Here is a 27,689-nt window from a genome sequence, read left to right as displayed (position 1 = left end):
TGAAAAAATATGGTTTTGGTAATAGGATGGATAAAATTATTATATAAGAAGGCTGTCACGGGTGTCGTTGGTAATGGAGGACCAAAACGCAGCAGGTATGTGTAAGCTCATCTTGACGTTTATTAACTCAGAATGAACGTACAAAAATAACAAACAAGAGAACGAACGATCAACAGACAGTCTGGCAAGGCACAAGGCTAAACACAGAACAATCTCTCACAAATACACAGACAAACACAACCAACTAATATAGGACTTCCAATCAAAGGCAACACAACACAGCTGCCTTCAATTGGAAGTCCAACCCAATTAACTCAACATAGAAATAGATCAACCAGACTACACATAGAAATACATCAACATAGACCATAATTCAAAACCCGGAAATAATAAATCAAACGCCCTCCTAACTAACACACCACCCTGAACCACATAAAACAAATACCCTCTGCCACGTCCTGGCCAAACTAAAATGACAATTAACCCTTATACTGGCCAGGACGTGACAAAGGCAAAAAGTAGGGTGAAGTGTAATGGGGTTTTAACTGATTCTTGTATTCTTGAGAGATCTGTGAGACAGGGGTGTCCTTTATCAGCTTTATTGTTTGTTTTATCAGTAGAACCTTTAGCAGCATTCCTGAAAAAAGATACATTGAATAATTGTGTACAGACTCCGCAAGGAGGTTTTAGTATGATTCATCAATATGTAAATGATACCACTATAACAGTTAGAGATGAGGGAAGTGTAAAAAGGGTGATGGAGTGTTTTAAAGTATATGGACAAGCCTCAGGTGCAAAGGTTAATATGGAGAAATCGGTAGTGATGTATATTGGAAATAGGAATGAGAGGAATTTTACTTTTAAGGTGGTAAAATATTATTTTAAGGTGTTAGGAGTGTTTTTAGGGGTGAAGGAAATGGAAGCTAGGGATCTGACATGGAGTGGAGTAATAAGCAAAGTTAGAAAGGTGGTAAATATGTGGAGGGGGAGGTCTTTGAAATTAAAGGGAAAGTAATTGTAATAAATTCATTATTGATGTCAGTTTTTATTTATGTAATGAATGTTTTAGATATGCCAGAATGGGTATTATCTGTAATGAACAAGATTTTAACAGATTTTTTATGGGATGGGAAGAGTGCTTCCACTACAGAGAAAATAGCTTTTAAAACGTTGATTGCTGGTTATGAGGGGTTTTGAATTTGGTGGACTTAAGTGTCAGGAAAACAGCAATTAGAGTTAAAATGGTATGGAAATATTTATATGGTGAATTGGATTATGGGCGGAAAAGGTTTTTTAAAGAGTATTTGCAGGAGGTTGGGAGGATGGGGGATAATGGTGTATTTATGAGTATAAAAAAGGAAATGTTTGGAAATATACCATTGTTTTATAGAGAAGTGTTTGAGACTTGGGGACAGTTTCTACCAAGTATTTGTTATGAATGTACCATTTCAGAAAATATTTTAAATCAGCCAATATTCCTGAATCCAAAGATAAAGAATAAGAATATGATGTTGTTTTGTAAATATTTTATGAGGGCTGGGATGAGGCAGATTGGAGATATTTTATGAGGTAATTCCAGGGTTTCTTCCAACACAGGCTATTTATGATAATGTGGTGGAAGTGGATGATGAAATAAGTAAAACTATAGTGGAGAATATGTATAAGAGAATATTAGGAAGTATTCCGGGGGAGTGGGTTGTTTTAATAAATAAAGAGGTGGTTAATAGAGCTACCGGTATTATATTACGAGAGTACTGGGGAGAAACATGAGTTGTCAGGTTTAAAAGTTAAAATGGTTTATAGACAATGTATTTTAAAAGAGATAAAAGTTCCTGCTTCGGAAAAAGTGTGGTCTAGGGTGTTTGTAAATATGGATGTGAAATCAATATGGAAGAATGCAAATGTAAAATATAACACTGGAATGTGAAGATAATGATTTTAAATTGAAACATAATAGGATTTTTACAAATGTGGTATTGCATCAGATAAATAAGGGTAGAAAAAGAGTTTGATATTTGTGATGTGGGGCTGGAAAATGTTATGCATTTTTTTATTGAATGTAGAAGGTTAAAGGAGTTTCATGAGTTTTTGAAGAGGCTGTTAGAAAAGCATTGGGGGGAAAATATTTGTGAAGGGTTGGAGTGGAGGAGGTTTTTTCTTTTTGGGGTAAAAAGGAAAAGTAAAGTTTTAAATATTAATCTGTTAAATTATGTTTTGATTCATGCAAGATATGCTATAAGATTAAGGAGGGATTTGGGGCATTATGAAGGAAAAATTGTGAGTGTAGAAGCAATTTTATGAACATTTTGGAGAAAGATGTGAAGCTGGTACATTAATATGGCGGAGGAGACTTTGAAAAAACGTTTGTGAGGTGAAGTACTTTGATTGGAACATTGCCTAATGGTAAACTTGTGTTCAATTATTAAGTGGTTTCATTGTTTAATTGGAGGATGTTTGGAGATTTAATTTATTTTCACTTTTTTGGAAGGGGGTGAATTCTTCACCCTAATTTGTGTTATTCATTAAATGTTGTAATAATTGATTGTTTTTCATAATAAAAGATACAAAATAAAAAAAATATGACCAATCTCAGAAGCTAAGCAGGGTAGGGCCTGGTTTGTTCTTGGATGGGAGACCGCCTGGGAATACCAGGTGCTGTAAGCTTTTTGCTCCAGTAGAGGGTTCTCTTGTGTCATGCATGGAGCAACTGCCTTGTATTTATCGCCCTAATAATATCATGTATTTTTATTGGACTAAATGCAGTTTGTAAGTGCTTCCCTGCCCTGCCCTGATCAAATCAAATCATGGACAGGGCGTTTCCCTCAAAGTAGGCAGTACATTCGGCATTTGTTTTTAGTCTAGGAGACTGTCAATGTCTGAAGTCCATTAGGGCCCTGTAAAATCCATTCAATGATTGTTTTTCCTGCCCAAGTTTACATTTCCAGTTGACCGTTGGTCCCTGTTTCTGCAGGTTTTCGCTCTCAAAAGTACACCTTTTTAATAGAAAAACAACACGATTGGATGTTCTATGTCCACGACAACGTTTCAACCCTATCAGGAGACCACTTTTGTAGTTACCCTTAAATGCAAGTGTGCGCCAGGAAGAGACTTTTGTTTGGTTAAGCGGTGTTTCTGTAGCGCTCATGTGATTGCAGAGTTTGCAAAACAAATGGCCACTGGATTGATGCAAATAATCATGATATAATTCTGCCAGGCTGGCATAGGCTACTTTGTTAGTTAACATTTAATTGGGAAGGTTTTGGGGGAAGCCTTTCCTTCTCTACCAGAAGGTTATCATTAGCCTCATCGCTAACAGCTACACAAGTGTAGACATGTGCGCGCTCCACTGGTATGCTCACAGACAGGCATGCACAAAGACTTGGCAGTCCTGTGCTGTTTCAGAAAGTTGCATGTAAATACGAATCACTGAATCGTTTTGTTAATGTGTTATGATTCACTTGGACAAATGAATGCCTAAATGATTACTGACCCGTAGCACTCACGTTTGTAGCCATGAAATGCTTTGAAAGGCTGGTCATGGCACACATCATCACATCCCAGAAACCCTACACCCACTCCAATTTGCAAACCACACCAACAGATCCACAGATGATGCAATCTCTATTGCACTCCACACTGCCCTTTCACACTTAGACATAAGGAACACCTATGTGAGAATGCTATTACGTTTACATTTACATTTAAGTCATTTAGCAGACGCTCTTATCCAGAGCGACTTACAAAATGGTGCATTCACCTTATGATATCCAGTGGAACAACCACTTTACAATAGTGCATCTAAATCTTTTAAGGGGGGGGGGGTTAGAAGGATTACTTTATCCTATCCTAGGTATTCCTTAAAGAGGTGGGGTTTCAGGTGTCTCCGGAAGGTGGTGATTGACTCCGCTGTCCTGGCGTCGTGAGGGAGCTTGTTCATTCATTGACTATTCATTGACGACAGGTCAGCTTTCAACACCATAGTGCCCTCAATGCTCATCACTAAGCTAAGGACCCTGGGACTTAACACCTCCCTCTGCATTAAGTTTTCTGATAGACCACTGCGCCACTCGGGAGGCCCTAAGGCACTGCCGGCCGCGATTGGGAGACCCATGGGGCGGTGCACAATTGGCCCAGCGTCGTCCGGGTTAGGGGAGGGTTTGTCCGGCAGGGATGTCCTTGTCCCATCATACACTAGCGACTCCTGTGGCGGGCCGGGCGCAGTGCTCGCTGACACGGTCGCCAGGTGCACGGTGTTTCCCCCGACACATTGGTGCAGCTGGCTTCTGGGTTAGGTGGGCATTGTGTCAAGAAGCAGTGCGGCTTGGTTGGGATGCGTTTTGGAGGACGCACGGCTCTCGACCTTCGCCTCTCCCGAGTCCATACGGGAGTTGTAGCAATGAGACAAGACTGTTACTACCAATTGGATACCATGAACAAAAAGGGGGAAAAAAATAAATAAATAGAAAAATTAAATAAATGTTTGCTCATGAAACAACAGTGTTAGGCCTGAACACCGACAACGATGAGATAGACTATAGGGAGGAGGTCAGAGACCTGACTGTGTGGTGCAAGGACAACAACCTCTCCCTCCATGTGATCAAGACAAAGGAGATGATCGTGAACTACAGGAAAAGGTGGACCGTGCACGCCCCCCATTCTCATTGACAGGGCTGTAGTGGAGCAGGTTGAGAGCTTCAAGTTCCTTGGCGTCCACATCACTGTCATGACGTTGCCCTCTCTCTGGGTACAGAGAACACAGTTGAACCCCCTCCCTCTGCACCAGTCCTTTTCTATGCACCATCCCCCGACCTCTATACTTCTGACACTGCTGTGGTGAGAGGGGTCGTAAAATTCCAAAGGAGAATGTCCTGCCTCACGGCCCAGTTTTGAGACAGAGAGGGGTTTCATAGAGAGACAAAGGAATTCTTCCAATTCACAGAATTGGGGAACCGAACAACATTTATGTTCTGGGGAAGGTATAAAAGATCGGTGAAGAATCCAGCTACGAACTGGTCCACTTGGTACAATTTTGTGATACTCATTAGAGACAATATTGCCATATTACCATAATAATGTTTATATAATAGCCTCAGCTATGAGACTTACATCTAAATGGCTGTATACAATGATTTAATAAGATTAAAGCTATTTGGAATATGTTGAGAGGCTATGTACTGATGTTAACGTGATAGAATTGTATTTCTGTATAAAGCTTAACTCAGTCATCGGCACGCCCCCAGGGACACAGACAGGACAAGGCGTCATGTGACAGCTTGTCTATGTTCGGTATAAAACCCCCACCCAGAATTTATTTCACAAGACCAGCTTACCTCAGAAGAGAGAGCCAAGGTTTGACCATGCATTCCTCTACTGAAGTTTAACCATACCACATGGTTAAACTTTTAGGCTATCGATACCGACAGAATAATAACAAGTCTTTGATATTAATTAATAGTCTGCAGCTAGAAATTCGATATCATTGAATGCGAAGACCGACAAAACATCCTTTCTATAACGACATGAACGAATGTCGCTTTGAAAGATCCATTCTAACCGAGGGAGAGAGAATGCGGACAAAAACTCTCCAACAGGACAAAAACTCTCCAACAAGGATCCCGACGACACACTGAGCGTAAATATATATTGATTGCAATTGTTCCCGAATGAGTGAGCGTTCATGTGCAAAGGATTAGCATATCAATTGTTAATATTTATCAACTCTGTTGTGCCTTCTCCGCTGCCCCCAACCCCTTGTTTGTTTAACAAGCCGCCATGCCGGTTTAGCCCACTAGGGCACATTACTCTACCAATTCTTTGTGACGATAACTACTGTTTGTATGCTTTCTGTGAATTACTTTGTTTAGTAAATAAATGATGTTAAGACAGTTGATGTATGGATGACTTAGTGAAGACTGGGTTCGTGCAGATACAACAATTTACGACGTTTGGAATGAGACTGGACGAGGTAAAATACACCATTTAAACCAGAAGATAATCGGCCAGATACTATAATATAATATATAATGTTATAATATAGGAAAGTTATATTAGGAAAATTATAACTTTGTAATCTGAATATTTTCCTTGGTGCCCCGATCTCCTAGTTAATTACAGTTAAACGATTAATCAATTTAATCGCGTAATAACAATTACAGGGTGTTATTTTGATAAACATGTCTTCAGTTTAATGGTGCCCAAAGACACGACATCACCAACAAACTAACACTGTCCAAGCACACCAAGAGAGTCGTGAAGAGGACACGACAAAACCTATTCACCCTCAGGAGAAAATATTTGGCATGGGTTCTCAGATCCTCAAAAGGTTTTACAGCTGCACCATTCCTTCGCTTATGGCCATACCAGTCTGAATTCGCCTGATCTCGGAAGCTAAGCAGGTTTGGGCTCGGGCCTGGTTAGTACGTGTATGGAAGACTACCTGGGAATACCAGGTGTTATAAGCGTTTTGTCCAATGAAATGCACTGCATGCAAATAGTGTAGTTTGTGTAGGCAATAGCAGCAGGAAATAAATTATACATTTTTCCCATTCTATATTGTTTTATTTTCAATACAAATGGACTGAAATTAAAGCGCTCTCATATGCTTCTGAAATGGGCCACATGATAGAACTTGAGATGAAATTCAGTTCTTGCAAGATGAGATTACTGTTCCACCATTGTTCCTGCCAATGTGAGTGGCCTTATTGTTGATAGTGGATGAGAATAGACAAACACCAATACCTCAATCAAATCCAAACAATAGGCTATGTCCATAATGTCATGCTGATCAATAATATATTCTCCCTATCCCAGTCTGCTGTCCCCACATGTTTCAAGATTGCCACTATTGTTCCTGTGCCCAAGAAGGAAAAGGTAACTGAACTAAATGACTATCGCCCCGTAGCACTCACTTCTGTCATCATGAAGTGCTTTGAGAGACAAGTCAAGAATTGTATCACCTCCACCTTACCTGTAACCCTAGACCCACTTCAATTTGCTTACCGTCCCAATAGGTCCACAGATGATGCAATCGCCATCACACTGCCCTATCCCATCTGGACAAGAGGAATACCTATGTAAGAATGCTGTTCATTGACTATAGCGCAGTATTCAACACCATAATACCCTCCAAGCTCATCATTAAGCTTGAGGCCCTGGGTCTCAACCCCACCCTGTACAATTGGGTCCTGGACTTACTGACGGACCACCCCCAGGTGGTGAAGGTAGGAAACAACATCTCCACTTTGTTGATCCTCAACACTGGGGTCCCACAAGGGTGGGTGCTCAGCCCCCTCCGGTACTCCCTGTTCACCCATGACTGTGTGGCCATGCACTCCTCCAACTCATTCATCAAGTTTGCAGACAACACAACAGTAGTAGGCTTGATTACCAACAATGACGAGACAGCCTACAGGGAGGAGGTGAGGTGTCAGGAAAACAACCTATCACTCAATGTCAACAAAACAAAGGAGATGATTGTGGACTTCAGGAAACAGCAGAGGGAGCACCCCCCATCCAAATCGACGGGACAGCAGGGGAGAAGGTGGAAAGTTAAGTTCCTTTGCGTACACATCACAGATAAACTTAAATGGTCCACACAGACAGTGTGGTGAAGAAGGCGCAACAGTGCCTTTTCAACCTCAGGAGGCTTAAGAAATGTGTCTTGTCACCTAAAACCCTAAAACTTTTACAGATGCACAATTGAGAGCATCCTGTCCGGCTGTATCACCGCCTGGTACGGCAACTGCACCGCCCACAACCACAGGGCTCTCCAGAGGGTGGTGCGGTCTGCACAACGCATCACCAGGGGCAAACTACCTGCCCTCCAGGACATCTACAGCACCCGATGTCACAGGAAGGCCAAAAAGATCATCAAGGATAACAACCACTCAAGCCACTGCCTGTTCACCCCGCTGCCTTACAGAAGGCAAGGTCAGTACAGGTGCATCAAAGATGGGACCGAGAGACTGAAAAACATCTCAAAGCCATCAGACTGTTAAACAGCCATCACTAACACAGAGAGGCTGCTGCCTACATACAGACTTGAAATCATTGGCCATTTTAATAGATGGATCCCTAGTCACTTTAATAATGCCACTTTAATAATGTTTACATATCTTGCATTACTCATCTCATATGTATATACTGTATTTTATACCATCTATTGCATCTTGCCTATGCCGCTCTGTCATTGCCCATCCATATATTCATATGTACATTGTGGCGGATGAATCAGAATTAGTTGGGTAACATAGATAATTATTATGTTTTATTAGCATAATATGCTTATGTGAGATACTTGTCATTAGAATGTATCCCTTTGGACTCTGGTGTCTTTTAGTTGCACTTTTCCCTTAGCTGGGGCTCAGTCACTTGGGGCCCAGAGAGGGGAAGAGGTCAGACTTGTCTTTGACATATCTCTGTTGCTATGCAGAATATCAGACAGGGAGGAGGACAAAATGGAACATTGTCTTCATATGTGAATGTGTCTTTACCTATTCTTAAACCATGTGAAGAGATGGCGTGATTAATGGGGAACCAATTATTTGTCTCCACAATGTCTGTGCGGAAGTCACTCCCCTCAGTGAGCTTGTCCAGGAGTGGGATCAAGAGGGGGTTTACTTGAGATGGGAGTATCTAGAGTTGACAATTGATATGCCATTGGATGAGATGGTGTTTTTGTACTATGAAGTACCAGGAACGAGATTAGAACCTCGTCATTAGGGACCAAACTGAACGATAATATATAGGGAATGTTATCTGGTTAAGGGATACTCCTTTCTCAAGTATAAGGTCCCTTTGTGAACAGTTCCTAAGATCTGTTGTTCATCATGTACATTGAGAGGGGTGGATCTTGGGTATAAAAGCTCTTTGTACTTATGTGTAGTCACTTTTCAATGGTTCATTAGAGATAGCGCATCATTGAAAGTCACGTGCTTTTGCAAATGCATCTTAATTATTAAAGATGTAGTTTTAAGTATAACTCTGACTGGTGTGTGAAGTTTGTAACTCTCCTCATTTGGTAATGCAGAAATTAGCCACCACAACATATTCATTCCTTTATACTTGTGTAAGGTAGTTGTTGTGGAATTGTTAGATATTACTGCACTGTCAGAACTAGAAGCACAAACATTTCGCTACACTCGCAATAACATCTGCTAACCATGTGTATGTGACCAATCAAATTTGATCTGATCTCTATAGATAATTAGAATAGGTAAGCCTACGGTAATGTTATAGGGCTGTCACACAGTGCAGAATGCATTAGAAATTGAATCATGAATCACAAAAACATGTTCTTTACATTTTCCACAGTGGTGTAAATCTTGAGGACAGGACAACCTCTGGGTGTTGTTGAGTTCCACCTGGCATACGTTCTCTGCTGAGTTCACAGAGCTGAGGAATGCAGTGTGGTGTCTATACAATGAACTGAGACATATGCATTTGGGACAGAGGCATGAGGGCGTGCATAACATTGACTCCCACACCTCAGTCCAGCTAGCCAAAATATTTGAATGGAGTTCTGGCTCCAAGCTGGAATCTAATAAGAAGACATTTTTCATGTATATAGGAGCGCCATTGATAGGCTATAGCCTAGCCTTCATTTCACTTTCTTTGTGTTGCATTGAAGTTGTTACAGGCCTGAAGAAAACATGTCACTTTTCCATTACAATCTTTTATCAGAAATCAATTTCATACGGTCTCCCAACCAAATGTAGGTCTCAATTGCAGGTTGATTTGAAAGCCAAAACAAAGTTCTCTCAGTGTCCACAGAGTCCAGAGCCTTTGCAAGACAGTCTCTTTATGGCCGAGATTAGCATGTAATCCCCTTTTGTGGAGGGTTAGTGGATTTTGGGGTTGTTGGGAGTAGGGCAGGAAACTAGCTGTTATGTAAAAGCTATTAGCAGTCTGGAAGATAATACCCTATTATTGGCCCGAGAGGCGATCCCCAAGGACATTTGGGGACTGAGGTGCTCATTCAGAATGAGGGGGTGGGGGACGAGATTTGTCCCTTGATCAGAAATACTAATTGGTTCTATAATACATGTAAAGTAGGATATGTAATATACTGTATGACACAAGTCGTCATACCGGCTGTATTTCTGCCTGCTTGAACGGCGAATAGCTCAGATACACATGAAAACATTAAAATGCCCCGGGAAGCGATAGAACATCGCTCAGAGATGCACAAATACGATATAACATCAAAAATGGGTTTCCTTTAAGAGGCCATTTTAAGAGTACTGTAGATCTACATGTGTGATGGTTGTCTACCTTGTACCCTTTAGGATTGATTCGCTCACCATTTTCTCACTATAGTTCGTCCAGTTTGTCAGTTCACATGAATATTGAGAGAGATTAACGTGCCCTATTTAATACTACAGACATTAAAACATGGAAGGAGGGCTGGCTGAGACAGCCCTCCAAGTAACTATGCAGGGACACGATGGTATCAATCTATGAAGCCTATTTTATCTAGCCAATATATATCCCACGTTTGCTTGGGCATGTTCTCCATGAGGCTCTTGTGTGGGAAAGAATCATAACACCTCTTGCACAATTATTTTTTAATGGTTCACTGTAAGCATGTGTTAGTCATCATGGAGAAAACTTGTTATGCTGATCCAATCACCTTCAGCTGTTATCAGTTGAGATGGGTGCTGGTGATCTATGACATCTTACTATAGGCTGCATCAATATATTAATTACAGTTGTATATTACTATGAAATTATTGCCATTTGTAATATTTCTCATATCAAGTATAGCATTAATAAATAGTTCAGACAAATAATATAATTGCAAGTTCTAATTTGATGTAAAACACAAAATGGAAGTCAAGTTTGAGTCTCGGTCCAGGATAAGTAACGTCACAACGGACTCTGGTCGTAGAGGGAGAAAGGGCGACTTGAAGTTCACCATTGTTGATGTACAGCTGCAATTTGAGCCCAGAGACTGTTTTGGGGTTTATTCAAAACAGAACAGTCATGGAGGTAATGTGAATCTACACAACAGAGAACAGACAGAAAATGTTAGCTAGCTTCCACTGTTCTGAATAAGCTCCTGAAACAAAGGAGTAGGCTATAACAGGTAATTCCTCAGCTGACCATTTGGCTACTGATCATCTAATCCAGATTGTATAATTCATCTAATACACACAACTCTAGTCCTTGAAGACTGCAGCCCGGCTGCTTTTATGCATCTCCTTGTCAAAATATAAATGTATTTATATTCCTTATGTCTGCCCTGATACACTAAGTAGCCAAGTATTTTGAAAGGAGCAAAAAAGGAAGTCAATATTGACAGGCTTTGTGTTCCTACTTTTCAGTCCATCACAAGTAAGAAACAGTAAACCCATCCGGAAAACCAGACACTGAGAAGCATTGGACTTGAGATGGAAAAGATGTCAATGTATTGATCTGACCTCTTGTTCATCTGAAGTGTCTCAGTGTCTGTTTGACCGACTCCACTGCTCCTACCCTCATTTGTTGTGGTCTAAAGGCAGGATATTGCTGAGCACAGAACCACCAGTCTACCATTCTTAGGGCTTTGAGATTAAGCACCTTTTGTTGAGGGATCCACAAATGAAAAGACAACGCGCTGCAACCTTATAACTTTTTCCTGTTGTGTTAACACTTCCGCTTATAAAACGTAAGTTTCACATATTCAATTAAGAAGCACCTTAACATACTTTGAACCTCAGTGTCAGTCAAACTCAAAATCACTGAACTCCTCTGAATCAGCATTAGCTACAGCAACAATCACATTATAGATCTGGAATACAGTGACAAATATTAGCATAGGGAAATAAATATCATCGTCTCTAAATAATTGTTAAATAAATACATTTTAAAAATGTCCATCGGTCAGTGGTAGCTATAGGCCTAGAAATAGGGACACACATTACACAAACGTAGAAACAGTGAGAACAGACTGGGCCTTTTCCAGTGTTCACTTATGGTTCTCTAGTATTACAGGCCATTCTCTCTATAAATCAATGTTGACTACCATAGGCCTAACCTCCATAAATACACTACATGACCAAAAGTACATGGACACCTGCTTGTCAAACATCTCATTCCAAAATCATGGGCATTATATGGAGTTGGTCCCCCCTTTGTTGCTATAACAGCTTCCACTCTTCTGTGAAGGGTTTCCACTAGATGTTAGAACATTGCTGTGGGGACTTGTTTCTAGTCAGCCACAAGAGCATTAGTGAGGTCACGCACTGACGTTGGGCCTGGCTGTCAGTCGGCGTTCCAATTCATCCCAAAGGCGTTCGATGGGGTTGAGTTCAGGGCTCGGTGTAGGCCAGTCGAGTTCTTCTACACTAATCGACAAACCCTTTCTGTATGGACCTCACTTTGTGCACTAGGGCATTGTCATGCCGAAACAAGGGCCTTCCCCAAACTGTTGCCACAAAGTTGGAAGCACAGAATCGTCTAAAATGTAATTGTATGCTGTAGCGTTTAGATGTCCCTTCACTGCAACTAAAGGGCCTAGCCGGAACCTTGAAAAACAACCCCAGACCATTATTCCTCTTCCACCAAACTTTACAGTTGGCACTATGCATTGGGGCAGGTAGTGTTCTCCTGGCATCCGCCAAACCCAGATTCGTCCGTCGGACTGCCAGATGGTGAAGAGTGATTCATCACACCATAGAACGCGTTTCCACTGCTCCAGAGTCCAATGGCGGCGAGCTTTACACCACTCCAGCCAACGCTTGGCAATCTTCAGCTCCCGTCATGGAAACCCACGCTCGGTCATGGAAATTTCATGAAGCTCCCGACGAACAGTTCTTGTGCTGACGTTGCTTCGAGGCAGTTTGGAACTCGGTAGTTAAGCATTCGGCAATGCCGTTCTGTGAGCTTGTGTGGCCTACCACTTCGCGGCTGAACCGTTGTTGCTCTTAGACGTTTCCACTTCACAATAACAGCACTTACAGTTGACCTGGGCAGCTCTGCCAGGGAAGAAATTTGACAAACTGACCTGTTGTAAAGGTGGCATCCTATGACGGTGCCACGTTGAAAGTCAGTCCTCTTCAGTAAGGCCATTCTACTGCCAATGTTTGTCTATGGAGATTGCATGGCTGTGTGTTCGATTTTATACACCTGTCAGCAACAGGTGTGGCTGAAATAACCAAATCCACTAATTTGAAGGGATAGAGAGATATATATATATATAGCATCTATAAAGTACTTATTGAGTCTATAAAGTACTCCATCTAGTCCAGTACTCTTTAGTTGGCATAATAAAAAAAAGGTACACAAATGTAGTTAAATCTATAATCTGGCAATATGTACAGTATGCACAAAAAGTATGGCTCCCCCGACAGACTTAACACTAAGCAGATTGAACACAGACTGCTAGATAGTCTAAGCAAGTTCAAGATCTGTACAATGGTGGTTCTGTACGTGGTATCAGAATACAAAAACACTTTCAAACACAGCGTAGGCCTACTCATTAAGCTGCAAGACCAAATCTATGGTACATACACATACCATTCTAATTGCTATGATTACTTGAATTTAGTAGAAAACAAAAGAATAGAAAAACCCTGGTTGTTAATATTATTGCACCCATTGACTTCAAGCGAAAAGGTGGTGCCATCTAATCGAGCTAAATGAGGCATAAGAGCAGTCGGATGCTAAGAGGTGATAGCATCAGGACTCAAACAATCCATTTATCAATGTTTGTGCCAAAAACAAACTTGTAGATAAGGATGGAAAGTAGTCCAAGGGATGGATGGTAGATAAGAATAGTGCTTATTGATGAAACCATCGGAGCGTGTCGAGGTGATAGTGTTGACAGGATTGAAGGAGACAACAGGGTACATGTTATGTAAGAGGTACAGGTGTTAGTGCACACACACACACGCAAAACACCCTTTGGGATCTGCCATTTGAGGCCCTCTCCTAAAGCAATATCCTCTTGAGCAGTCCATTTAAAGGTGCAGAAAGAACAAATACTGCCATCACTGTCCCCTGAGTCAATGACCCTGACTCGGCCACTTGTCCTCACTTAGGTCCTCTTTGGTCTTCTGGATGCAGGTGAAGATCTCCTGGAAAAGGGCCTTGTACTCCGGCTGAGGCCCATTGTCTTCAGGGACAGCTGGGAGCCCGATGGAGGTGGCCGAGCTTGAGAGGCGCCGTCGGGGGTAACTGACAGCACCGTGGGAACTGTGGGGTGTCTGCACGGCCTTGTGACTGAGCCCGTCTGCCCCCAACTGGCAGCGCCGCAGAAGCTCCTCATATTTGATCTGCAGGAGGCAAACCTTCAGTCACTCATTGGCAACTTTCCACACTGTATAACAAACTCAAATGACTGCATAAAAATGTAATTGGCTTCACCTCCTAGACCCTTTGTTTGTCATTCTTATTCATAGGGCACATCGTAAACAAATGGAAATAGTTTCACCCTCTGTCTTTGTGTTGATTATGCAATAATGATAAATGAAAACCTTTACCTGCAGTGCACTATACTGGGCGTCCACCTCATTGAGCAGGGAGATTCCTCTCTGCTTCACCGCCTCTGCTCTTCTGATACATGTACGCTCATGCCCCCGCCGGATGTCGTCTGCTAGTGTCCCCTTCAGAACACTTTCGCTGTTGCACCTCTGCAGGCTGCGCCTCCCCTGCTCCCCCACCTCCTTCTCCTCCCTTTGTACCAGACTGGGCTTCTCCTCTGGGGCGAAGAAGACCATGTCGGGCAGCAGTAGCCGGTCAGGTCTCCTGACACTGGTGGAGTAGAGTATTGTCTTTATTATGCTGAATATACAAACATGTACCAAGTATGAATAGAAAGTGTCATGATCGTACCTGTTGGCGTAGTCGGCCTGCCACAGCTGCCGTAGCTCCTCCACCTCTGCCTCCAGCTCCCTCTGCCTAGCCCGGCAGCCCTCCAGCAGGGCCAGCCGCTGCTCCAGAGCCCCGTTCTCCCTGGCAGTCAGCTCAGTCTCCTGTTCCGCTGCCTCCCGCTTCCCCCGCTCAGAGGCCAGAACAGCCTGCAGGGTCTGGATGGAGCGCTGGAGCACAGAGTTCTCCTCCTCTGGGTCTGGGTCCTGACAGGACTCCTTCCTTGCTGGCCAGGAACGCTCCACACGCAGGCTCTCATAGGCCATGTACCTGGGACAGGGAAGGACTAAGGGTCAACAAGATGGTGAAAGTGGTTATAGAGACCTGTTTTTTTTATCATGTACAGTACCAGTCAAAAGTTTGGACACCTACTCATTCAAGGGTTTTTCTTTATTATGACGATTTCCTACATTGTAGAATAGTGAAGACATCAAATCTATGAAATAACACATCTGGAATCATGTATTAACCAACAAATATGTGTTAAACAAATATATACAGTGGGGGAAAAAAGTATTTGATTCCCTGTTGATTTTGTACGTTTGCCCACTGACAAAGAAATGATCAGTCTATAATTTTAAAGGTAGGTTTATTTGAACAGTGAGAGACAGAATAACAACAAATAAATCCTGAAAAACACGTCAAAAATTATTTGCATTTTAATGAGGGAAATAAGTATTTGACCCCTCTGCAAAACATGACTTAGTACTTGTTGGCAAAACCCTTGTTGGCAATCACAGAGGTCAGACGTTTCTTGTAGTTGGCCACCAGGTTTGCACACATCTCAGGAGGGATTTTGTCCCACTCCTCTTTGCAGATCTTCTCCAAGTCATTAAGGTTGCGAGGCTGACGTTTGGCAACTCGAACCTTCAGCTCCCTCCACAGATTTTCTATGGGATTAAGGTCTGGAGACTGGCAAGGCCACTCCAGGACCTTAATGTGCTTCTTCTTGAGCCACTCCTTTGTTGCCTTGGCAGTGTGTTTTGGGTCATTGTCATACTGGAATACCCATCCACGACCCATTTTCAATGCCCTGGCTGAGGGAAGGAGGTTCTCACCCAAGATTTGACGGCACATGGCCCCGTCCATCGTCCCTTTGATGCGATGAAGTTGTCCTGTCCCCTTAGCAGAAAAACACCCCCAAAGCATAATGTTTCCACCTCCATGTTTGACGGTGGAGATGGTGTTCTTGGGGTTATAGGCAGCATTCCTCCTCCTCCAAACACGTTGAGTTGATGCCAAAGAGCTCCATTCTGGTCTCATCTGACCACAACACTTTCACCCAGTTGTCCTCTGAATCATTCAGATGTTCATTGGCAAACTTCATACGGGCATGTATATGTGCTTTCTTGAGCAGGGGGACCTTGCGGGCGCTGCAGGATTTCAGTCCTTCACGGCGTAGTGTGTTACCAATTGTTTTCTTGGTGACTATGGTCCCAGCTGCCTTGAGATCATTGACAAGATCCTCCCGTATAGTTCTGGGCTGATTCCTCACCGTTCTCATGATCATTGCAACTCCACGAGGTGAGATCTTGCATGGAGCCCCAGGCCAAGGGATATTGACAGTTCTTTTGTGTTTCTTCCATTTGCGAATAATCGCACCAACTGCTGTCACCTTCTCCCCAAGCTGCTTGGCGATGGTCTTGTAGCCCATTCCAGCCTTGTGTAGGTCTACAATCTTGTCCCTGACATCCTTGGAGAGCTCTTTGGTCTTGGCCATGGTGGACAGTTTGGAATCTGATTGATTGCTTCTGTGGACAGGTGTCTTTTATACAGGTAACAAGCTGCGGTTAGGAGCACTCCCTTTAAGAGTGTGCTCCTAATCTCAGCTCGTTACCTGTATAAAAGACACCTGGGAGCCAGAAATCTTTCTGATTGAGAGGGGGTCAAATACTTTTTCCCCCCACTGTATTATATTTGAGATTCTTCAAAGTAGCAACCGTTTGCTTTGACAGCTTTGCACACTCATTCTCTCAACCAGCTTCATGAGGTAGTCACCTGGAATGCATTTCAAATAACAGGTGTGCCTTGTTAAAAGTTAATTTGTGGAATTTCTTTCCTTCTTAATTAATGTGTTTGAGACAATCAGTTGTGTTGTGACAAGGTAGGGGTGGTATACAGAAGATAGCCCTATTTGGTAAAAGACCAAGTCCATATTATGGAAAGAATAGCTCAAATAAGCAAAGAGAAATGACAGTCCATCATTACTTTAAGACATCAGTCAATGTGGAAGGCCAGTCAATGTAGAAAATTAAGAACTTTGAAAGATTCTTCAAGTGCAGTCTCAAAAACTATCAAGGGCTATGATGAAACTGGCTCTCATGAGGACCGCCACAGGAAAGACCCAGAGCTACCTCTACTGCAGAGGATAAGTTCATTCAAGTTAACAGCCTCAGAAATTGCAGCCCAAATAAATGCTTCAGTGCTCAGGTAACAGACATCTCAACATCAACTGTTCAAAGGAGACTGTGTGAATCAGGCCTTCATGGTCCAATTGCTGCTAAGAAACCACTACTAAAGGACACTACTAAGAAGAGACTTGCTTGGGCCAAGAAACACGAGCAATGGACATTAGACTGGTGGAAATATGTCTTTAGGTCTGATGAGTCCATATTTGAGATTTTTGGTTCCAACCGCCTTGTCTTTGAGATGCAGAATAGGTTAACGGATGATCTCTGCATGTGTGGTTCCCACCGTGAAGCATGGAGGTGGTGTGATGCTGCTTTGCTTGTGACACCGTCAGTGATTTATTCAAAATTCAAGGCACACTTAACCAGCATGACTACCACAGCATTCTGCAGTGATATGCCATCCCATCTGGTTTGAGCCTAGTGGGACTATCATTTCTTTTTCAACAGGACAATGACCCAACACACCTCCAGGCTGTGTAAGGGCTATTTGACCAAGAAGGAGAGGGATGGAGTGCTGCATCAGATGACCTGGCCTCCAATCACCCAAACTCAATCCAATTGAGATGGTTTGGGATGAGCTGGACCGCGGAGTGAAGAAAAAGCAGTCAACAACTGCTCAGCATGTGGGAACTCCTTCAAGACTGTTGGAAAAGCATTCCAGGTGAAGCTGGTTGAGAAAATGCCAAGAGTGTGCAAAGCTGTCAAGGCAAAGGGTGGCTACTTTGCAGAATGACAAATATATACTGCTCAAAAAAATAAAGGGAACACTTAAACAACACATCCTAGATCTGAATGAAAGAAATAATCTTCTTAAATACTTTTTTCTTTACATAGTTGAATGTGCTGACAACAAAATCACACAAAAATAAATCAATGGAAATCCAATTTATCAACCCATGGATGTCTGGATTTGGAGTCACACTCAAAATTAAAGTGGAAAACCACACTACAGGCTGATCCAACTTTGATGTAATGTCCTTAAAACAAGTCAAAATGAGGCTCAGTAGTGTGTGTGGCCCTAACCCTAACCTCCCTACGCCTGGGCATGCTCCTGATGAGGTGGCGGATGGTCTCCTGAGGGATCTCCTCCCAGATCTGGACTAAAGCATCCGCCAACTCCTGGACAGTCTGTGGTGCAACGTGGCGTTGGTGGATGGAGCGAGACATGATGTCCCAGATGTGCTTAATTGGATTCAGGTCTGGGGAACGGGCGGGCCAGTCCATAGCATCAATGCCTTCCTCTTGCAGGAACTGCTGACACACTCCAGCCACATGAGGTCAAGCATTGTCTTGCATTAGGAGGAACCCAGGGCCAACCGCACCAGCATATGGTCTCACAAGAGGTCTGAGGATCTCATCTCGGTACCTAATTGGCAGTCAGGCTACCTCTGGCGAGCACATGGAGGGCTGTGCGGCCCCCCAAAGAAATGCCACCCCACACCATGACTGACCCACCGCCAAACCGGTCATGCTGGAGGATGTTGCAGGCAGCAGAACGTTCTCCACAGCATCTCCAGACTCTGTCACGTCTGTCACGTGCTCAGTGTGAACCTGCTTTCATCTGTGAAGAGCACAGGGCGCCAGTGGCGAATTTGCCAATCTTGGTGTTCTCTGGCAAATGCCAAACGTCCTGCACGGTGTTGGGCTGTAAGCACAACCCCCACCTGTGGACGTCGGGCCCTCATAGAGTCTGTTTCTGACCATTTGAGCAGACACATGCACATTTGTGGCCTGCTGGAGGTCATTTTGCAGGGCTCTGGCATTGCTTCTCCTGCTCCTCCTTGCACAAAGGTGGAGGAAGCGGTCCTGCTGCTGGGTTGTTGCCCTCCTACGGCCTCCTCCACGTCTCCTGATGTACTGGCCTGTCTCCTGGTAGCGCCTCCATGCTCTGGACACTACGCTGACAGACACAGCAAACCTTCTTGCCACAGCTCGCATTGATGTGCCATCCTGGATGAGCTGCACTACCTGAGCCACTTGTGTGGGTTGTAGACTCCGTCTCATGCTACCACTAGAGTGAAAGCACCGCCAGCATTCAAAAGTGACCAAAACATCAGCCAGGAAGCATAGGAACTGAGAAGTGGTCTGTGGTCCCCACCTCCAGAACCACTCCTTTATTGGGGGTGTCTTGCTAATTGCCTGTAATTTCCACCTGTTGTCTATTCCATTTGCACAACAGCAGGTGAAATGTATTGTCAATCAGTGTTGCTTCTTAAGTGGACCATTTGATTTCACAGAAGTGTGATTGACTTGGAGTTACATTGTGTTGTTTAAGTGTTCCCTTTATTTTTTTGAGCAGTGTATTTTGATTTGTTTAACACTTTTTTGGTTACTACATGATTCCATGTGTTATTTCATTGTTTTGATGTTCACTATTATTCTACAATGTAGAAAATAGTACAAATAAAGAAAAACCCTTGAATAGTAGGTGTGTCCAAACTTTTGACTGGTACTGTATGTGCTTTATCAGTGGTTTTGTATTGCATGCTAAAACAGGCTACTAAACTATGTGTGTATGTATACAGGCTAGACTTAACCCCATCTGAAAGATTTATCTGCAGGGGATTATGTCCGAAAAGCCTTGGCCCAGATTAGGTGGTCTGGGTCTGTGTGACCTGGGGACGCCCAGTCAGCACACGGCTGATAATGGCGATAATACGGGGGGGGGGTCGTAGTGGCCCGGCTTAACAGGTCATTAGACTATGGACCCATCTCAATAGTCAAAAGTGTGTCTCTGCCTGTCTCCTTTACTTAATATGTACTGAAAGGGAATACACAGATCACTATAAGGGGAAGAGATGAGAAGAGGCTCTATGACTGCTGGTTTGACACCAGTGATGATTGGTAGTGCAGTTTCTATAAACTTTCAGAAAGACATGTAACTTGGCTACACACACAGTTCCTGGAATGATGTACTTTAACTTGGCCAGTGACAAACATTCAGGCTAGCTGAAGTAAAACATTCCTCTCAAGGCACATGCTTGTTACTGTACTTTAAAATAACATTTAAGGTAACTTCCTCTGTTTATTGTTTGTTATTGTGTTCCTCTGTTAGCATGCACATAATCTCCAAATTGTTTAGTTACTATAATCCGAGTGCAGGAAATTAGTGTTGTGACACAAAGTTCACAGTGACCACTGCAGAATAAGGCCAGATCATTTGGTCTCTTCTCAGCCTAGTCTTGGTTTGCATGGTTGAGATGACAATTAAAATTTATCAACATTGATTTGAGCTGAATAAATCTGGTTCTGTGGTGGAATGGCTATGTTTTAGAGTAACAATAACATTAGCGGTTTGTTGGCACCAGGTTCAATTGCACAGCTGCAGGACACATACATGCACACACTCACTTGTCTTTCTGCAGGTCATACAACTCCTTGAGGCAGGACACACTCTGTGCGCCAAGGTTGTGTCTCTGTTCGGCCAGTTCTCTCCTGCTCCGGTCAGACTGGGCTGTCCTCAGCTCCTCCACCTGGGTCTGCAAGTCCTCCATGTGGGTCTCAAGACTGTTGATCGTTTCTGTCAGGCTGAGAGAGGACAAGCATTTGAAGTGGTTCGAATTACTGAGCTTTGTGGTGAAAATTTAGCCAAAACCTTGCCACTTAGTTAATTTGGGGCAAGTATTTATACTGGGGGGGGGGAAATGTTTGCAGTTACTATTTTCAGAAAGGAATCAAAGTCCTGAGTCTCACCAGTTGATCCTCTGCTGGGCGACACGGTTGTCCAGAATCAGCCTGTGGTTGCCCTGCTCCAGGTCTCTGGCCGCCACATCTAGCTGCTCGTATACCTTAGCATGCTGGTCATTCATGTGCCTCAGCAAATCCACCTGCTTAGTCAGGTACTGGGAGGAGGTCAAAGGTAATTGCCATTGAAATGGGATGGAACAGTTTTTGGCTCCACTAATAGGGTCCAGCATTTGTCAGGTGATAGAGTTCATACTGTATGTAAGTATTGATCAAGCATTTAATTATGGTTACATTATGACTGCTACAGTATGCGAGTTCTCTCATTCTTGCAATTCGATTCTCAGAACAATGATCCATTACAAAACAGGTCAGTGCATCTTCTGAAGAGGACCAGAAGCACCAAACACACTTTTGGACTGGCAAAAAAACACTGCGGCTTTGTGACCAGAATACTTTATGCAAGCATGGAGCTGAGACATATACCACTTAGCATTATCAGGATGGGTCACTGCCACTTGTTAAAGGACTCCTAAGTGATCCCCGCGTGCCCTCGAATTTAGGCTTAACCATCATTACTCATTCAAATCATTAGAGTTTGATATTAACTGACTGGCAGACGAGGCATAGGAGGATAAAGCCCTAAGTGAAAAAAAGATAGCAGTGTCACAATACTGACAGATGAGTAACACTGTCACAGTAGTTGCATAGGTGACAATAGTACCTTGAACTTTACATATCTATCTACCCATTACCTGAAAATAAAAAGCCTATATTCCTCTGTTCAAGGATCCAACCCTTTTTTCAATTTTCACCTAAAATGACATACCCAAATCTAACTGCCTATAGCTCAGGAACTGAAGCAAGGCTATGCATATTCTTGATACCATTTGAAAGGAAACACTTTAAAGTTTATGGAAATGTGAAATGAATGTAGGAGAAAAATAACATTAGATCTGGTAAAAAAAAATAATACAAATAACCATTTTTGTTCCATCATCTTTGAAATGCAAGAATAAGGCCATTACATGACTTAGGACTCAAAGCGCAATTTAGATTTTGGCCACTAGATGGCAGCAGTATATGTGCAAAGTTTTAGACTGATCCAATGAACCGTTGCATCACTGTTCAAAATGTTGTATCAAGTCTACCCAAATGTGCCTAAATCGGTTAATTGAAACATTTAAGTTCATAACTGTGCACTCTCAAACAATAGCATGGTATTAGCTACTGTAATATGGACAGTGCAGTAGGATTATCATAATTTAAGCTTTCTGCCCATATAAGACATAGCTATGTCCTGGAAAATGATCTTGTTACTTACAATGTCATGCTAATCACATTAGCGCATGTTAGCTCAACCGTCCCGCAGGGGGGGGGGGACAGCGATCCTGTAGAGGTTTTAACATTAACGAAAAATGGCAATTCCACAGTAACAGAATGATGCTGAGACTCCCGATTTTCCACTTTCAAATGTACTTAAAATAAAAACCAATGATAGCAAAGTCCAAAAATAAAAACACAACTTCATGTACAAGGACAACTTCTAACAATTTCCACAGAAAATTTTACCAAAACACATTTACTTGAAGAACAGTGCAGAGGCAATGTTTGATAACAGAATGACAGCACAAACAGCACAGACCATCATTCTGTTACCAAACTTTGCATCATTCTGTTACCGTGGAATAGCCAAAGAGTAGCCTAAGACCAGGTACAGACACCACATATAGAGATGGTCAGTTACATGGGATTACAACTCTAAGCACTGAAGGCATTGGCCTCATAATAAGCACTGTAAAGAATTTTAAAGGTCCCTTGTTGACCTGCTGTCAATTAGATGGTCTCGCCAGTAATTGAAATAGAACGGGACAGTTGGTACAGTCAGTAATAGTAGGACATCCTGGGGTTAAACGAGACTGCTCACCGAACACATACTGCTTGTTCCACCATGGTCGCCCAAAGCTAGCACCTGCGCAGTGCACATATTTGCTCATCTTGTACAGATCTGTTGTTCATGTTTATGTTTGGAAATGAAGTGATTTACTGTACAAATCAGACCTGCGCCGCATGCCCGGCACCCATAGCTCAAGTCGACCCTTGTGAACAAGCAAGGAGTTCATACTTAAGAAGTGGTCACTAGTCAGGAAGATGGAGGAAAGGCAGAAAGGTCTGATACGAAAATGTCATGTCGTTTGTACCGCCACCCTAACTGAGAACGTGTGTGTGAGTACTCAGCAGGATACATTCCATGAATATAGTGAGGGTACTATTAGGCTACCCCAACATTTTGGTCGTTAAACACACCATCATATATCATGAGGTGTGAGGCAGGAAAGAGTATTTGCACACCAAGTTCTCTTAGGCTATGCTGTCTAAACTCAGCCCTGTGTTGAGAGGCAGGATAACATCAGTAGTAACTATGTGAAAGTTCACTACCTTGACTAAGCCTTTGGCTACTGAAGGAAGCATAAAGCTGTTGGCCACTGCTCTCCTTTCAGAGGAGGTGAAAGGTATCCTAAAGGGTGCCTTAAAGATAGTAAGACAAATACCTGTCCATGATACGTAGACCTTGCCAAGAACCGATTAAGTCATGAGCTAATCCAGACAGGCTTTCACTTGATCCCATTTAACGAGAGGAAACTAATGATCGGAAGAGCCTCACAAGAAAAGAGGTTTGGGGGAGAGATTTGTTAACGTGGACTTTCGGCTCCCATTGACGGACTTGTTGGTCTGTGCGTATGGTTGTTTCCTAATGATGTCATACAGTTGAGCTAAGCTTCTTATTGCTTTTGAACACCGGAAGTCCTGTTTTTGTTTACATACAGGACAGGTGCAGTTCCTTCGGAAAGTATTCAGACCCCTTGACCTTTTCCACATTTTGTTACGTTACAGCCTTATTCTAAAACGGATTAAATACACATTTTAAATTCCTCAGCAATCTACACAGAATACCTCATAACGACAAAGTGAACAGGTTTAGAAATTTTTGCAAATTGATTCAAATAAAAAACAGAAATACCTTAATTACATAAGTATTCAGACCCTTTGCTATGAGACTTGAAATTGAGCTCAGGTGCATCCTGTTTCCATTGATCATGCTTGAGTTGTTTCTAAAACTTGATTGGAGTCCACCTGTGGTAAATTAAATTGATTGGACATGACTTGAAAAAGGCACACATCTGTCTATATAAAAAGGTCCCACAATTGACAGGGCATGTTCGAGGCACAGATCTGGGGAAGGGTACCAAAACTAATTCTGCAGCATTGAAGGTCCCCAAGAAAACAGTGGCTTCCATCCTTAAATGGAAGAAGTTTGGAACCACCAAGACTCTTCCTAGAGCTGGCCGCCCGGCCAAACTGAGCAATCGGGGAAGAAGGGCCTTGGTCAGGGAGGTGACCAAGAACCCGATGGTCACCGACAGTAAAAGGCACATGACAGCCTGCCAAAATGCACCTAAAGGACTCAGACCATGAGAAACAATATTCTCTGGTCTGATGAAACCAAGATTCAACTCTTTGACCTGAATTCCAAGCGTCATGTCTGGAGGAAACCTGGCACCATCCCTACGGTGAAGCATGGTGGTGGCAGCATCATGCTGTGGGGGTGTTTTTCAGCAGCAGAGACTGGGAGACTAGTCAGGATCAAGGGAAAGATGAACGGAGCAAAGTACAGAAAGATCTTTGATGAAACCCTGCTCCAGAGTGCTCAGGACCTCAGACTGGGTCGAAGGTTCACCTTCCAACAGGACAATGACCCTATGCACACAGCCAAGACAACGCAGGAGTGGCTTCAGGACAAGTCTCTGAATGTCCTTGAGTGGCCCAGCCAGAGCCCGGACTTGAACATCTCTGAAGTGACCTGAAAATAGCTGTGCAGCAGCGCTCCCAATCCAACCTGACAGAGCTTGAGAGGAAGAATGGGAGAAACTCCCCAAATACAGGTGTGCCAAGCTTGTAGCATTATACCAAAGAAGACTCAAGGCTGTAATTGCTGCCAAAGGTGATTCAACAAAGTACTGTAATGAAACAGGCAGTGAGCAGGTCTTGAACCCTCGACCTTCTAGCCCGAGGTCCAGTGCGCTATCGACTGTGCAGCAAAAGCATGCTCGTGCGGAAGAGTCGATATCAGTGCTTATAAAGCTAGGGTCGCTACACTACTGTGAAAAGAGTCTGAATACTTATGTAAATGTGATTTTTTTTATTTTTAATAAATTAGCCAAAATTGAAAAAAAAATAAAACACTGTTTTTGCTGTCATTATGGGGTATTGTGTATAGATTGATGAGGGGGAAAAAGAAATGTAATACATTTTAGAATAAGGCTGTAACCAAACAAAATTTGTAAAAAGTTGAGGGGTCTGAATACTTTCCGAAGGACAGGTTAGCTAAGACTATGTCAATTTGGTGAATGAATGTACAGTATCTGGTACAGTATCTGCAAAATGATAATTTATTAACAAGCAATATTCCAGCCATATTGACCTTCAGAGCAAGGTTTAAAAAGTGATTCATTCATATTACACATCTTGCAGCCGTTCAATATGTTGCGGACTGATTCAAAATCAGTGGGAAAAATGTAACCTACAATGTGGTGTGCGTGTTTGTATTTGCTCTCAGTGGCTTAGTATGATCATATTTAGACTAGCTACCTCAATCTCCTGAAGCTGCTCCTGGTTGGTGGAGTACATCTGCTGCAGCCCCTGCTCCAACTCATGGTTCCGGTCCAGCAGGGTCTTACCCAGCTGAGCCGCCAAATGGAGATCTGTAAATACACACACGCAAACAAAACACATTCATTGTATATATAACAGGGTTGGTTATGTTTCCAACTTGCCTCTAAAGAAAAGTGTATTTAATGTTCAAGCATTCTTTTTGGTTGGTTCAATTCCGATGACAATAAGGCGTGTTGTTATTGGCCCCGCTTGAATTTCAGGTCTCCCCAGTATGAAATGTGACGCAAGGGGTAGGTCACGTTCTGAATACTGTTTTCCATTTTACAATGTGTACATTGCTGATTTATACATGTGTGGGTATATGGTACCTGTTAGGGATTGAGGGGCTTTCTGGGATGTGCTTTGGTATATGATTGCTGTAAGTGTGTTAGCTAGCATGCCCCGATGTAATGGTCACATAAGCCCACTGTTAACAGTTGTTTTCATGCTACAGATTTTACCATCGACAGCCATCAACATCATTAATAAGCCCTGCACAATGAACATGCTGCTTCCTATTTAACAACAGATAATACATAATGCTCAACTGGGACCACTGGCTGGGGTGATTTTTTGGGACAAAACACACACAACTCAAGGAGAGTACGATTATCATTTGTTACATATACACACTAAACATGGATCAGTTCACACTTTCACAAATGTGTACACACACAGCATGTTAGGCTCCTTTAGTCCAATATTGGGCTAACATTACTCCTTTTAGTCCAAGGACCTTACACGTTCTGTTTAAAGGTGAATTGGCTCTGGAAGCCAAAACCTCAATCTAAATCGATTCTCAATTGCGGTATGGTTCTAGAAACATAAATCCCTCTACTTTCACATCAATATAATTTCCAAATGCAAAATACACACTTACTGTACACAGATTTAAGCGGTTTAACACAGTTGCAGCCTACAGTATTTTTCAGTGACAACACGTTTGTGGCGTCTGACTTCCGTTTACACACGTGTTCGGAGACGCAGATAGCTAATTTGCACAGGTAGTCCACCTGTTTTCTGTAAATAAGCACTGTAACATGGAAATATGGCTGTGTGGGAACCCTAACAAAATAAAAGGTGTATCAATTTAACCTTACGATTTGTATAACAAGAACGTCTAGCAACCCAAAGGTTGCGAGTTCGAATCTCATTGCGGACAACTTTAGTATTTTAGCAACTTTTCAATTACTTACTACTTTAAGCTACTTTGCATGTTAGCTAACCCTTAACCCTTTCAGCCAACCCTTCCTTTAAACTAACCCCTTAGCCTAGTTAACATTAGCATCCTAGCCACCTAGCTAGAATTTGTAACATATCATATTGCAAAGTTGTAACATATTGTACACTTTGTAAATTCCTAACATTCCAAATTATAATTCAGAACATATTATACAAAATGGGTGACGGACATCCACAAATTAATTCATAATATACGAAACGTATCATACTAAATGGAGTGTATTGGATTTACATACAGAATAATACAAAATGCTCTGAGACCAGGTTGCAGCCAGCCACCTAATGTAATGGAACTGAGTGTCATGATCAACTACATACAGGTGCACAATAATAACGCAGTACACATATACATGCAAATAGTGCCCAAACAAACTACAAAAACCGTAGCCTACACACAGACTACACAAGACACAATATCAACGCATGCGAAGTGACAAAGAGGCTGGTGATTGTCCTCTCTCAGCTTCGGCTGTTTAGGGCGCAACGCCGGCAACACAAGTCTCTTACCGTGCTCAAGGTCCTGTTTGCCATACCATGGCTCCTCATCCTTGAGCTCAAACTCTTCCTCCACTATCATATCGGTCAGCATTTTCCACTGACAATTAGAGAGTGCGCGCTCTACCCGGCAGAATCCTAAAACACCGGTGTGATAAACAGCCTGGAGTGACCAGACAAAATCCTCTGATGTCGTAGTCCGGTGTCTTTCTGCGGCAACGTGGCAATCTGTGTAGCCGGAGAACGAACTCAGCCCCTAAGTAAAAAGCAACACTACTTTTTTAATGACAGTTC

General features: G+C 42.7%; 1 protein-coding gene across 1 annotated transcript; it reads right to left on the bottom strand.

Annotated features, from left to right (window-relative positions):
• Positions 1 to 11,430: 11,430 nt before the first annotated feature.
• LOC106601730 (cerebellar degeneration-related protein 2-like) lies at positions 11,431 to 27,663 on the bottom strand. The gene is made up of 7 exons (XM_014194076.2): positions 27,408 to 27,663; positions 25,596 to 25,708; positions 20,955 to 21,103; positions 20,613 to 20,789; positions 14,815 to 15,120; positions 14,463 to 14,733; positions 11,431 to 14,255 (listed from the first exon to the last, which is right to left on the bottom strand). Exons 1-7 carry the CDS (start codon positions 27,487 to 27,489, stop codon positions 13,986 to 13,988), a joined length of 1,368 nt encoding a protein of 455 aa, XP_014049551.2. The 5' UTR covers positions 27,490 to 27,663; the 3' UTR covers positions 11,431 to 13,985.
• Positions 27,664 to 27,689: the final 26 nt, after the last annotated feature.

This window comes from Salmo salar, chromosome ssa03 (assembly GCF_905237065.1).
Source record: "Salmo salar chromosome ssa03, Ssal_v3.1, whole genome shotgun sequence".
NCBI lineage: Eukaryota > Metazoa > Chordata > Actinopteri > Salmoniformes > Salmonidae > Salmo > Salmo salar.
The sequence above is the reverse complement of the archived record's forward strand: the minus strand, read 5'-3'. Positions and strand labels throughout refer to the sequence as shown.

Excerpts from the sequence above, each read along its gene's own strand:
- LOC106601730 (XM_014194076.2), bottom strand. The coding sequence starts at position 27,489 with ATGCTGACCGATATGATAGTGGAGGAAGAGTTTGAGCTCAAGGATGAG. Across the intron at positions 25,709-27,407 it reads CAAACAGGACCTTGAGCACG|ATCTCCATTTGGCGGCTCAG; the intron begins GTAAGAGACTTG and ends GTGTATTTACAG. Across the intron at positions 14,734-14,814 it reads CAGGCCGACTACGCCAACAG|TGTCAGGAGACCTGACCGGC; the intron begins GTACGATCATGA and ends CTACTCCACCAG.